The sequence below is a fragment of the Rattus norvegicus genome, chromosome 7 (genome assembly GCF_036323735.1).
Source record: "Rattus norvegicus strain BN/NHsdMcwi chromosome 7, GRCr8, whole genome shotgun sequence".
NCBI classification, from domain to species: domain Eukaryota; kingdom Metazoa; phylum Chordata; class Mammalia; order Rodentia; family Muridae; genus Rattus; species Rattus norvegicus.
In genome coordinates, this window is record NC_086025.1 from 116750797 (window position 1) to 116762738 (window position 11942).

Here is an 11942-nt window from a genome sequence, read left to right on the forward strand (position 1 = left end):
AGGAAGTGATTATTTACATCCATTACATACATGCTAATTTTGCGATCTCTGATGGGTGTCTTTTTTTTTTTTTCTTTTCACACACACACATATCCCGAAAGGAAAATAGTAATATATTTAATATACTGTGGCCAAAACAAAAATCTCATTTCCCCCAAGAGCTTTAATTACAGCATTCTGAAAAGGGCCCGAGTTGAAACTTGTGAGAGGAATAAACCACTTGAATGAATGGTCTAAAAATTAAGTACACATAGAAGGGCGATGTGCGCCGTGGGTTCAGACTAAACAGCCATTAACGGCGGGGGTGGGGTGGGGTGGGGGGGTCTCGGTTATTTAAACAAGCCATCTGAGGGTGGTTTGCTCCTTGTTTGAGGGCTGGTCCTGATTATAAACAAGAGCTTTTAATTAAGAATAGTAAGACTCAATTCAAGCTATAATTTGGCCCTTTTCCTTCGCAAATGTCTATGAAAGCAAGGTGATTAAGGTTAAATGAGTTGAGGCCGTTAAGGGGGATGAGCTGCCCACTCCTGGCCCCGGCCTGCCCCTCTGGCAGAAGGAGCACAAACAGGCCTGCTTAATTCAGAACAGGGGACTGGTTGGTGCAGGGCTGGCCCCCATGGTCTCCAAAAGGCCTGTTATCAAAAGGCCCCATGAGATGCAGATGCACCCACTTAGCCAAGCAAGGGAAGAGGAACCGGGAGACATAGTGTGCAAAGGTCCTGGAGTAGAAAGAAGCTGGAGTTTGAGGAGTAAATGAAGGTAGCTAGGGCGAGATAAGGAAGGGAGGGATTTAAAACAAAACAGTAGCTCAAAGTGTTCAGGCAGATACCGGGGTGAGCCCAGGAGGGAGGGGCTCCATGGATGACGCCCAAGGGGAGGGGATCCAAGGATGACGCCCAAGGGGAGGGGCTCCAAGGATGACGCCCAAGGGGAGGGGCTCCAAGGATGACGCCCAAGGGGAGGGGCTCCAAGGATGACGCCCAAGGGGAGGGGCTCCAAGGATGACGCCCAAGGGGAGGGGCTCCAAGGATGACGCCCAAGGGGAGGGGCTCCATGGATGATGCCCAAGGGGAGGGGCTCCAAGGATGACGCCCAAGGGGAGGGGCTCCAAGGATGACGCCCAAGGGGAGGGGCTCCATGGATGATGCCCAAGGGGAGGGGCTCCATGGATGACGCCCAAGGGGAGGGGCTCCAAGGATGACGCCCAAGGGGAGGGGCTCCATGGATGACGCCCAAGGGGAGGGGCTCCCATCTACCCCATGGATGACATGATCCTAGCGGGTCACAGTCATAAACCTGTCTCTAGGGAACGCTACAGAGAACAGGGTCTCTACAGCCTCTTCTATCATTGCACAGCGAGGGAATCTGGGAACCCTCTCCCCACAGTCTTCAGACATACTTGAGAACTCATGGCTGATGGCTAGGGCCAGCCTCTGCTGCCCCTCAGCTGGGTCACCTGGCTGAAGACCGAACTCTCTGGACCCAGTTTCCCTAGATAGACGCTGTCACTGGTCCTGCCAGTCACAGGTCTCAGCTTCCTCATCTCCAAGTCGAGTGTGTGAGGCTCGGGCAGGCCTTTCCTGATGTCCCCTGGGCTGCAACAGGTTTGGGACAGCCTCAGAGGTGTGATGTGGGACATCACAGCCTAGGACATCAGGCTCTGAGGAAGGATGGCAACAGAGAGGTGGGAAGTCACCTGTTTGGGAATCAGGAAAAGCTTCCTGAAGGAGGTGAGCCTGGGGATACAGCCCTTCCATTCACAGCTAGGGTCCTGGGATGGAAATCAAACATGTAATAGTCAACAGCCCTTGAGGTAGACCCAGGAGGAACCCAGGAACTTACAGTGCAATATGGTGGGGCAGACAATGGATGCATGAATGGGTCTGGAAAGGCCTAGCAGGAGAAGCAATCAGGGGCCACACAAGTCACAGAGCTGCCTCATTAGAGCCACATCAGTGACCCAAGGCAACCCTACTTGTCCTCAGCAAGCCCCGTGCCTCAGTCACCATGTCAGCTGGCAGCAAGCCCTTCACCAGCATTAATACATCAGTAGGATGAGATGATAATGAAACAGACATGGAGACTGCCTCAACATCATCTGCATCCCATCACCATAGCCACCATCAGCACCATAATCACTCTCCCCATCATCAGCATCACAGTCATTTCATCATCTGCATCCCATCACCATAGCCACCATCAGTACCATAATCACTCTCCCCATCATCATCATCATAGTCATCATCATCTGCATCCCATCACCATAGCCACCATCAGTACCATAATCACTCTCCCCATCATCAGCATCACAGTCATCTCATTATCTGCATCCCATCACCATAGTCACCATCAGCACCATAATCACTCTCCCCATCATCAGCATCACAGTCATCATCATCTGCATCCCATCACCATAGTCACCATCAGCACCATAATCACTCTCCCCATCATCAGCATCACAGTCATCATCATCTGCATCCCATCACCATAGCCACCATCAGCACCATAATCACTCTCCCCATCATCAGCATCACAGTCATCATCATCTGCATCCCATCACCATAGTCACCATCAGCACCATAATCACTCTCCCCATCATCAGCATCACAGTCATCATCATCTGCATCCCATCACCATAGCCACCATCAGCACCATAATCACTCTCCCCATCATCAGCATCACAGTCATCATCATCTGCATCCCATCACCATAGTCACCATCAGCACCATAATCACTCTCCCCATCATCAGCATCACAGTCATCTCACCTCCATTACCACTGTTATCAACATCACAATCTGTGTCATCACTGTCACTGTGACTAATATTATTAATATCAATCCCTTCACCTTCACCATCACCATCCTTACCACCTCACCAATATCACTTTTACTACCATCACCATAACCTTCATCTAAGTCAGTAACACCACATCTGCCAGGTGGTTGTGATGCATGCCATTAGTCCCAGCTTTTAGGAGCTCTGTGAGTTCAAGGCCAGCCTGGTCTACAGAGCAAGTTCCAGGATAGTCAATGCTGCACAGAGAACTCTCTCAAAAAATCCCCCAAATCTGTCTGTCTGTTTGTCTGTCCATCTGTCTGTCTAGCAATCTATCTACCCATCCTTCCATCCATCCATCCATCCATCCATCCACCCACCCACCCATCCGTCCATCCATCTGTAAAGACGCAGTTTGTCATGTGGCTTGCCCAAGGCCCTGGGTTTGGTTCTCAGCGCTGCAAATTAAAAAAGGATAAAAGTGAAAAGCACCACACCATCATCACCTGTTAGCTCTACTACCATCACCATAGCAACAGCAGCTAATGCTTGTGTGTTACACGCTACACGCCAGGCTATGCTATCAGGCTTTAAATACATCAGCTCACTTAACCCTTGCCTTCAAAGCCTACAAAGTGGTTGCTAGATGGTGCGCATTGTACAGACACCATACATTGAGTGCCTTGCCCAGATACACAGGCGGGATGTGCATCCCAGCAATCCGGCTCAACACCTATTCTCTAACGACTCTGCTCGGTTGAATAAGGACCATTCAGAACGTGATAGACAGCAGTGACCACAGAAGACACAGCAATGGGCCCACCACACCTGGGCTCTCATCCCAATCCTGGCAAGGCCCTCCTCTCTCAGGTCTCCATCGGACCATCCAAACAAGGAAATGAACGTCTGGGTGGTCTCTGAGCTCCCTCAGGCCACCCTGAATGTGGCCTCTCAGCCCCTGCAGATGGATGTGTCTGCAGTCTTCTGGGGATAGCCATCTTAGGGAGTCTGATGGTCTCTGTGTCAATATTCCAATAGGCTGCCCTTATGCCAACCAATGCCGGTCTCCAGGAATAAGGACACCTAAGACAAGCAAGCTGGTACCCAGGCCCTCAGAACCCAGGCCAACCAGCATTCTCTGTGCTTTAAGACTGTCACTTCAGCCCCTAGGCAGCACCAACGGAAGGGCAGGGCACATGGTATCAGGAGCATCACCCAAATGTGTGTGGCACTGAGGGACTCCGAAAGGTCTTTACCATTCACAACCCCCTGTGGCTTGCAGCTCCTATAACAGCAAATGGTGGCAGGTAACAAGCTCATCTGCATGTTGAATGCTAGGAGCTAGGAGCCAGGCAGGAGGGCTTCATACACTGCACCGTGTCCTGCAGGGCCCAGCTCTTCAGGATGAGTGGAAACAAAGCCAAAGGAGACGCTGAGGCTTGCTGACGGGGAATCGTTGCCCAGTGCTTATGTCAGAGGTGGGCTGCGACCAAGGTGCCTTGCAGAGGCCACCCTGGTTTCCTCGCATGGCACAGGGTCAAATGCACCACCACAGAAAAGATCCTCCTAGCAACTCCCAGGCTCCTGCTTCCCACTCCCCTCCACTCACTGGGGTCTCACAAACTGCTCAGCTGAACTCCAGTCAGGGCGGGGAGACGACTAAGGACTAAACATGTTCTATAGACCAGGGATATCGCCAGCCCTGCCCCAGGAGCTGGGAGCAGAATGACAGACTTTGTAAGTGAGGTGCTCGAGAGTTCCTGGGCGTGACAGCCAGATGTATATGGCTTGAGAGAGATGGCTCTGACACCCAGCCCTCAGTAAACAAGGTTGGGGGATGCAAGATATGAAATTAGAACCCAGAGTCAGAAAAGCAACAATGGGGGCAGCCGAGGGGCTTCTGGGAGGATAATGGGACTGTAATTCAGGAGTGTGCATGTGCGTTCCCTCAGGGCACTCCAACCTCCTCCTGGGACAGAGATGGGCAAAGAAAGGTCCACAGAGCCAGGTGGCTGAGCTGGTTGGGAACAAGAGTCTGGCTCTTGGGCTGGGACATAGCTCAGATATAGAGTGATTACCTTGCATGCAGGGGCCCTAGGTCTGATCCTGAACTAGGTTTAGTGTTACACATCTGTAATCATCTGTAATCCCAGAAATAGAGGCAGGAAGATCAGGAGTTCAAGGTCAGCCTCAACCACATAACAAGTTCAAGGACAGCCTAGACTACATGAGCTTCTTCCTCAAAATGAGCTAAATATGTCTCGTCCCAGGGCTCCATCACTATGGGGTGTTTAATCCGAGCTCTGAAGGGCTTCAGAGAAACAGGCAGATGATGTGACCTGAGGGCAGTAAACAGCAGAAGCTGGGCTGTGAGAAGGACAGGCCACCTCAGTGGCTTCAGCTAGCAGGAGGGTTGTGCCAAACATGGCCCTCCTTTGCTGGCACATCGGGTCTTAAGGACAAGGAGAGAGTCAGAAAGTACACACACTCCCTCACTTTTACTGCCTGGACCACTGAGCTACCTACCCTCCAGGCCCTGCCAGCAGCCTTGGACATGACCTGCTCTCTCTACCTGCCTCCCTGGGCATTTCCCAGAGGTGCGTGGGTCACATCAGCTTCCCCCCTGCTGCTCCTGGGGATCCAAGCAAGCTGACACTAAGCAGGACCTATGAAGATGCCATCTGCTTGTCTCTCAGTCTGTAGAGATGAGCTCAGTGATGTCTGCATTCCTGGGGGCAGTTGGGCAGCTGTAGGGCGGAGCCCCAGCTCTGCAGGGCCTGGTCAGAGGAGGCGGAACATCCTCATGTTTTCATGCAAGGCTTGCCCAGTGCAGTCGCACACAGGAGACTGAGCACCAGCAAGTCTGACTGAGGATTGGAAACCCTGGTTTTGGTTCTGTCTGTGCTACTGTAAAACTTTGGAAACACGGTCATCAATGCTTGGCTTTCCTCTGCACAGTTGGGTGGATGGGAAGGTTTGGGTTAGGGGTTTGTGATCAGGGAGAATAGCCAAGCTCTGCCCAACACACATGGTGTCAAAACAACCATGAGTCCTTTATGAGTCAGTATCCCACCTGACTTAGATTCCCACTTCCCAGGACCACAGAGGCTTCACGTTTCTCTGTTCAGGAGACAGTTTCTTTTCCTTCCTTCTTTCCTTCCTTCTTTTCCTTCCCTCCTTCCTCTTCCTTTCTTCCTCTTCCTTCCTCTTCCTTCCTTCCTCTACCTGCCTTTCTTTCTTTCTTTCTTTCTTTCTTTCTTTCTTTCTTTCTCTCTCTCTCTCTTTTTTGGAGACGGTTCAGGAGAGTGTCAAACCTACTGTGTCTAAGATGACGTAGCCTACATAGATCTATTTGCCTTGAATTCTTTTTATTCTATTTTATTTTTAATTTTTTTAAAATTATTTTTTGATTGTTCAAGACAGGGTTTCTGTGTTGAAGTTTGCTGTCCTGGAACTTGCTTTTGTAGACCAGGCTACCCTCAAACTCAGAGATCCACCTGCCTCTGTCTACTGAGAGCTGGGATTAAAGGTGTTTGTGGGCCACCATGCCTGAGTTTCCCTGAACTCTTGAGTACTGGGATTTCAGGCACACACTGCTAGGTCTTCCCTGGGGAACCATCAACCCGGCACTCCAGGTGCAGGCTAGACAGACGGATATATAGCTTGAATCACAGACTGGGGCTGGAAAGAGGAGAGGCAGCTGAGCCAGCCTCACAGCCCCGCTCACAGGCGGGGTTTGGAGGCTGAAGTTAGGGATCCAGAGGACAAGTCACCCTGAGCTTTTACTGATTCCCATGTGTAGTCAGGGCCGGACACACAAAAGTCATTCAACCCTGATATTATCAAGAAAAAGGGGGCTAAAATTGAGGTGAAAGCCTGGTACCCCACAGTTTCAACTTTTGCCTTCCAGGTGAGTAGCTATGTCTCCTGGAAGCCTGCAGGACAGCATAAAATTGTCAGACGCCGGGGCTGCCCATGTCCAAGGGGTGGGCTATAGGGTTGGCCTGCTGGTACGCCATAGGGCAGGCCTCAGCCACCTCCCTCTGGCCCTGGCTTGGGGAGGGCTGAGGGAACTTACCTTCGCACTGCTTCCCTTCCCCCTTGTAGCCCGGCTTGCAGAGACATTTGTAAGACTTGGGTGTGTTCTGACAGATGGCATCTATGTGGCAGTCATCTGTGCCCTCTGAGCACTCATCCACATCCACGGCTCCTGCGGAGGAGGGGAAAGTCCAGGTGAGGCATGCTGGGAAGACATCTGAGACTGTGCCGGAAGTTCATGCCCCCATCCTACCACTGACCACTTGAACAGCTAACATTAACAGTCACATGTCAGTTTGATGTGACAAGGGGCAAATTGGTAGCATCCTTGAGGCAGCTTCTCTGTGCCAGGCACACGTCCTTTCACATCTGGTCTTTATTTTCATAACAGTCCCATTGGGTATAGCCATTATCCTCACTTAAGAGTTGGAAAAACCGAAGGCTAGAAAAACCTCTGTGGGTCTAGGTTTCCCCTCAGGCATCCTTCCAAGTCCATACTCCTCCTGAAAGAGTCCTCAGAAGAACTGAGATCTGGTCTCAGGGTTGCAGATAAGAAAACTAAGGCAGAATGGTGTACAGGTACCAAGCAGAGGCCATCCAAGAAGGCTGCAGATAACCTAGATGTGAGGTCCCAAGGCAGTGGAACTGTGGGAGGGATCATCCCCTAGGCTCCCACTCAGAGTAGTGTCTATGGATCTGCCTTTCTTTCCCTCTGCCAACCCAGGCTTCAGATAGCCAGTACTCATAGCCCAGCCTCTAGACCCCCCAGCACCACCCAGGCTCAGAGAGCTCTAGTGCACCCTACCTCCTATCCCCAGCACATAAATCCAGAATGCAGCCATGGCTACAGAGTGGGAAGGCCTTCTGCACACACACCTGATTTCCTGATTCATTCCCTCCCTCCCTCTCTCCCTCCCTCCCTCCCTCCCTCCCTCCCTGTCCCTTCATTCCATTGCTCACTCTGAGTTTACTCAGGGAACAGCCAGAACTTTAGGTTTAGACTGGGGATTTGAGACCAGTAATGCAAGATACTGGATTAGGCTCCATCACAGAAAGAGCTTGTCTGGGCATCCCTCTCCTTCCAGCTGGCTGGGAGCACCACACAGATGGACAGGCAGAAGGACTCAGGTGAGCAGACAAGGGACTTTCAGCAGCTGCCCTGAGGACAGTCCCCCTGGGAGGCTCCAAATGTTCCCATCTCTTTATCCATCTGGTCTCACCCTAGAGTTCATGGTGCCTGTTAATGCCCACTTTGAGTTTAACCTCTGGCTGGACCCTGGGCTCTAGCTCTGTGCCCCACCCCTCTTCCTCACTCCAGACTCCCAGGTACCAGCTCCACACCAGAGGGGAGAGAGGCATTGGATAGGAGCACAGGAGATTCCTCCCTGCACACGCAAACACATGCAAAAGACAGACACACACATATACACAGATGTAGGATCCCTCCCAAGGCCAGCCACCTCGGTTCAAGTGTGTGGTCCACCTCTGCAGCTGTCCAAAGGCAGTAAGGCAAGAACCGAGAGGTAGGCAGCATAGTAAACCGGGAGAGCGAATTTCAAGGCCAGTGGGGAGGTCGTGGGGGAGGGGCTTTCTGGAGAGCTGGCCACCTAGGGACCCACTACCTCAGGACAGGATGCCTGAGAGGGCCAGAACATGTGGGGGGACCTCTAAGAGAGGCTCATCTTCCTACTTCCCGTGGGTCAGGAGGTGAGAGTGAGGTTCAGAAAGTTTCCAGGGGGGTCTGAGGTCCTTCCCATCTCTCACCTAAATAGGATTGGAACACAGAAGTTTGGAAGGGGTAGGTGGGGCTGCTGCCTTTCAAATTATAAACTTGACCTGGGAGCAAAGAAACCAGGCTGAGCCGAACTGCAGATCCCTGTGCAACCCTCAGATACAGGCTGCTCACTTCAACTCTGGTTTTCTTATTTAGCCGCTGGGGCTCCAGAGTCACCAGGTTTCCACAGAGGGAAGGGGGAGAGGCAGAGACAGACAGACACCAGGGAGGACAGAGAGGAAGGGAGAGGCACACAGGACAGTCCCACAAAGGTGAAGGACCCCAAAACCTGGGAGAAATGCCCACAGACTATCCAGTACCCTCAACAAGGCCCAGCTTCTGGAACGGGAGCATGGAAGAAACCTCAGCGCCAACGGTGAAGTAGCTGGACTATCATAAACTCCCTGGCACTGGATCTCTGTGGGACTCTGACTCCCGAGACTCAGTGGAGGGAGAGCAAGACAGGACCCTCCCTGCCCTCTCCAAGGAGAACAAGAAAGAATGTGAAAAGAGTGGCTCAGTGTGCAGCTTTGCCCCCAGAGCCCCTTTCAGGAAACTCAGATCACAGAGGGACACCCCTACCTAGCAGCTCCTTCTGCCCGGACCAAAGGCTGGTGTGCCTGTGCCTCCAGCCCCCTCTCTCCGATGTCCTCGTCCTCATCTGTTCTGCTATTCGTGTTCTCATCCACCTCCTTCCCTACGTCTGTCCGTCTCTTCTCCCCCTCCTGTCTGACAGTCCATCTGTCCATCTCTTCCCAGACATCTCCATCCTTCCTCTCTCACTCGGTCCCCTCCCTCGGCGACGCCCCTCCGAGTCCTCCCGTCTCTCTGTCTGGTGTCCATCTGTCTCCTCCTCTCCGTCCTTTGATCTGCCTTTCTCCTTTCCGCTGTCCACTGCTTCCTCGCTCCCCTCCCTTGCCTCCTCTCCCCTCTTCCCTCCCGCGGCTGTCTTTCTGAGGGCTTCTTCCTGGGCCCTTTTGTCTGTTCCCTCTCTCTGCGCCTCGGCTCCTGTCGTCTGTCCCTCCATCTCCCCACCTCCCCTCCAGTCCCAGCGCGTCCTTTCTGAACACCTCCGGTATCTCCTACGCGGCAGCTGCCGGGTCCTGGGCCCTGGGGGAGCGCCGCTCTCGGCTCGGGGGTCCCCGCCCGTCTCTGTACGCATGCCGGGCCCCGCAGGCGGCCGTCGCGCTTCCTTTCTTCCTCCGGCCTCCCGCTTCCCCTCCCGGGGCCTCAGCCCACCCCGCCCCCGCCGGCCCCGGGCGCCCAGGGCGCTCGCAGAAGTTACTTTGCAAGGAGGCAGGACCCGGCGCCGGGCGGCCTCCGACGGCGCGGGGTGGCAGCCTGTAGGACCCCGCGCGTTCTCATCCTCCCGGGGTCCTCGCGCTTACCTGGCAGCCCGCTGCCCCCCACCAGCTGCCCTCGCGCTCCCAGAGCGAGCAGCAGGCACAAGTGCCAGCGCACGGCCGCCGCGCCCATGCTCGCTGCGGGCCGCGCTGGGTGCGGGGCACGGGACGCTCAGAGCGGCCGCTCTGCGAGCGCTCCTGTCTGCAGCAAGCTCCGCTACCGCTCCGGCTCCGGAGCCACACAGCCGGCGCGCAAGACAAGCTGACAGCCGCGCGCTCATTGGCCCGCAGCCGCGGGGGGCGGAGCTCCGCGGGAGGCCGTCCAGTGGGTGTCGGGTGGCGTGGCCTGCGAGGGTCTGGGCCCGCCCTCTCACCGGGGGTGGGGGAGGGCGGCAGGTGGGGGGTGGGAGCGGAGAGAGCTGGGGTCCGGGTACAGGATGTCACCGGTCCGGGACAGGTCCCCAGACCGCTCTTCCCCAGTCCAGCTCTATCTCCTGGGTCCCCGAGGTCAAGGGTGACTGTTCCTCCGGCGCAGCACCCTTTAGCCCCGCACACACTCAGTTGGGGGAGTAGAGGTAAAGAAAGGCCCGGAGGCACCCAGGAGTGCTGAAGATGATGCTTAGTGCACGCAGTCGATCTATAGGCATTTAGTGAGGCCCTACTGGGTGCCAAGTACTGCCGGGGACAGCCGCATACTGAACGGCATGAAAAGCTCTGGAAGATAGCTTCAGAATTTGCGTACAAAATCAAAGGAATTTTTCATTACTGCCCCGAGGACAATGGCTAAGGGAGTGTTTGTCTTGGACAGACGCGTATCGCGCCTAGAACCGTGTTCCCAGGGAATGGACACACGACCTGGATTGAGTGGCCTTTCTGTCTCCCCAGGCTCCTGTTGCTCCGCGAAGTCCAGGTCCTCGGATGACAGGCCCAGCAGGGCGAGAGGACCATAGCTTTGCAGTCTCCCTAGCCCAGATCCTCCCCCCAGCTCGGAGTCTACACCTGACCCCTAGGCCTTGAGGCCTGGCGGGCACTCAATGGCCTCTCTCAGCTCGGGAGGCAGGACGCTGAAAAAGTTCAGCAAACCCCAAGGCCCATCTCCTTGACAACCACCAATAAGAACGCCTGTTTTCTCCTGCTCTCCAGATTCAAAGACTAGACTTTTCTCTTTTTGTCCACTCTGCCTGCGTAGTGTTGCGTCCATCGGTTCCCTTCCATGCTGGCTGTCTCTTCCTCCCTGCCCCCAACACACACTTTTGCAGCCACCTTCTAAGGCCCCAGAAGGTTAAAGTCATGTGTCTCGGCTCATGCTGCCAACTAGATTTCCTGTGGGCTTGTGGCAATAGTTTGGAGGCTAAGGCAAGGGGTACATTTCCATGCTATGCAGATGGAATCAGGGAGAAAAACGTGGGACACTGGCCTCTACGGTGTCCACATCTCCTACCCTGCCACTGCCTGCGTTTTCTTTTTCTGGTTGCTCCTGGCCATGTAGCTGCTGCTGCTGCTGCTTCTCCTTCTCCTTCTCCTTCTCCTTTTCCTTCTTTCTCCTTCTCCTTCTCCTTCTCCTTCTCCTTCTCCTTCTCCTTCTCCTTCTCCTTCTCCTTCTCCTTCTCCTTCTCCTCCTCCTCCTCCTCCTCCTCCTCCTTCCTCCTCCTCCTCCTCCTCCTCCTCCTCCTCCTCCTCCTCCTCCTCCTCCTCTTCTTTTTCACCATGCCTTATTTTGTCTTCTCCCAGCTGTAGGGCTTTGGGGTTTTTGTCCACGTGTGAGAAGCGTTTTTGGTGAAGGGGAGGGGGCTCTGACTTCTTATCGTGATGTTTTTCATGCGTCTTTCCCAGGGGGTTCCCATTCCCACTCAGACTCAGTAGCAACCATGAGACCTTTCAGGTTCTATCCTCTCCCTCAGTATTAAGGTGGGTTGGGGGCTGGGAATGGCTTGGGATTCCCTAGAGTTCCCAGGGACTCTTCTGCTAATATGAAATTTTTATCCACAGTAACCTTTATCTTCAGTGACC

General features: G+C 54.0%; 1 protein-coding gene and 1 long non-coding RNA gene across 6 annotated transcripts in view; one reads left to right on the forward strand and one right to left on the reverse strand.

Annotated features, from left to right (window-relative positions):
• The window catches only part of Scube1 (signal peptide, CUB domain and EGF like domain containing 1), a 121960-nt gene extending 111770 nt beyond the window's left edge, over window positions 1-10190 (reverse strand). For 2 of the 5 annotated variants that reach the window (XM_039079290.2, XM_006242092.5), the window contains exons 1-2: window positions 9978-10186; window positions 6856-6987 (exon numbers count right to left, since the gene is read on the reverse strand). In XM_039079290.2, coding sequence (XP_038935218.1) covers window positions 6856-6987; window positions 9978-10065 — 220 coding nt within the window. In that variant the 5' untranslated portion in view covers window positions 10066-10186. Of the gene's footprint in view, window positions 1-6855; window positions 6988-9977 lie in introns of all 5 variants that reach the window. The other 3 variants (XM_039079288.2, NM_001134884.1, XM_039079292.2) reach the window with 3 other exon arrangements.
• On the forward strand, window positions 1271-11082 carry LOC134479951 (uncharacterized). Its single transcript, XR_010053904.1, has 3 exons — window positions 1271-1730; window positions 6885-7010; window positions 10818-11082. It is a non-coding gene; the product is annotated as an uncharacterized LOC134479951 (long non-coding RNA).
• The last annotated feature ends 860 nt before the right edge of the window (window positions 11083-11942 follow it).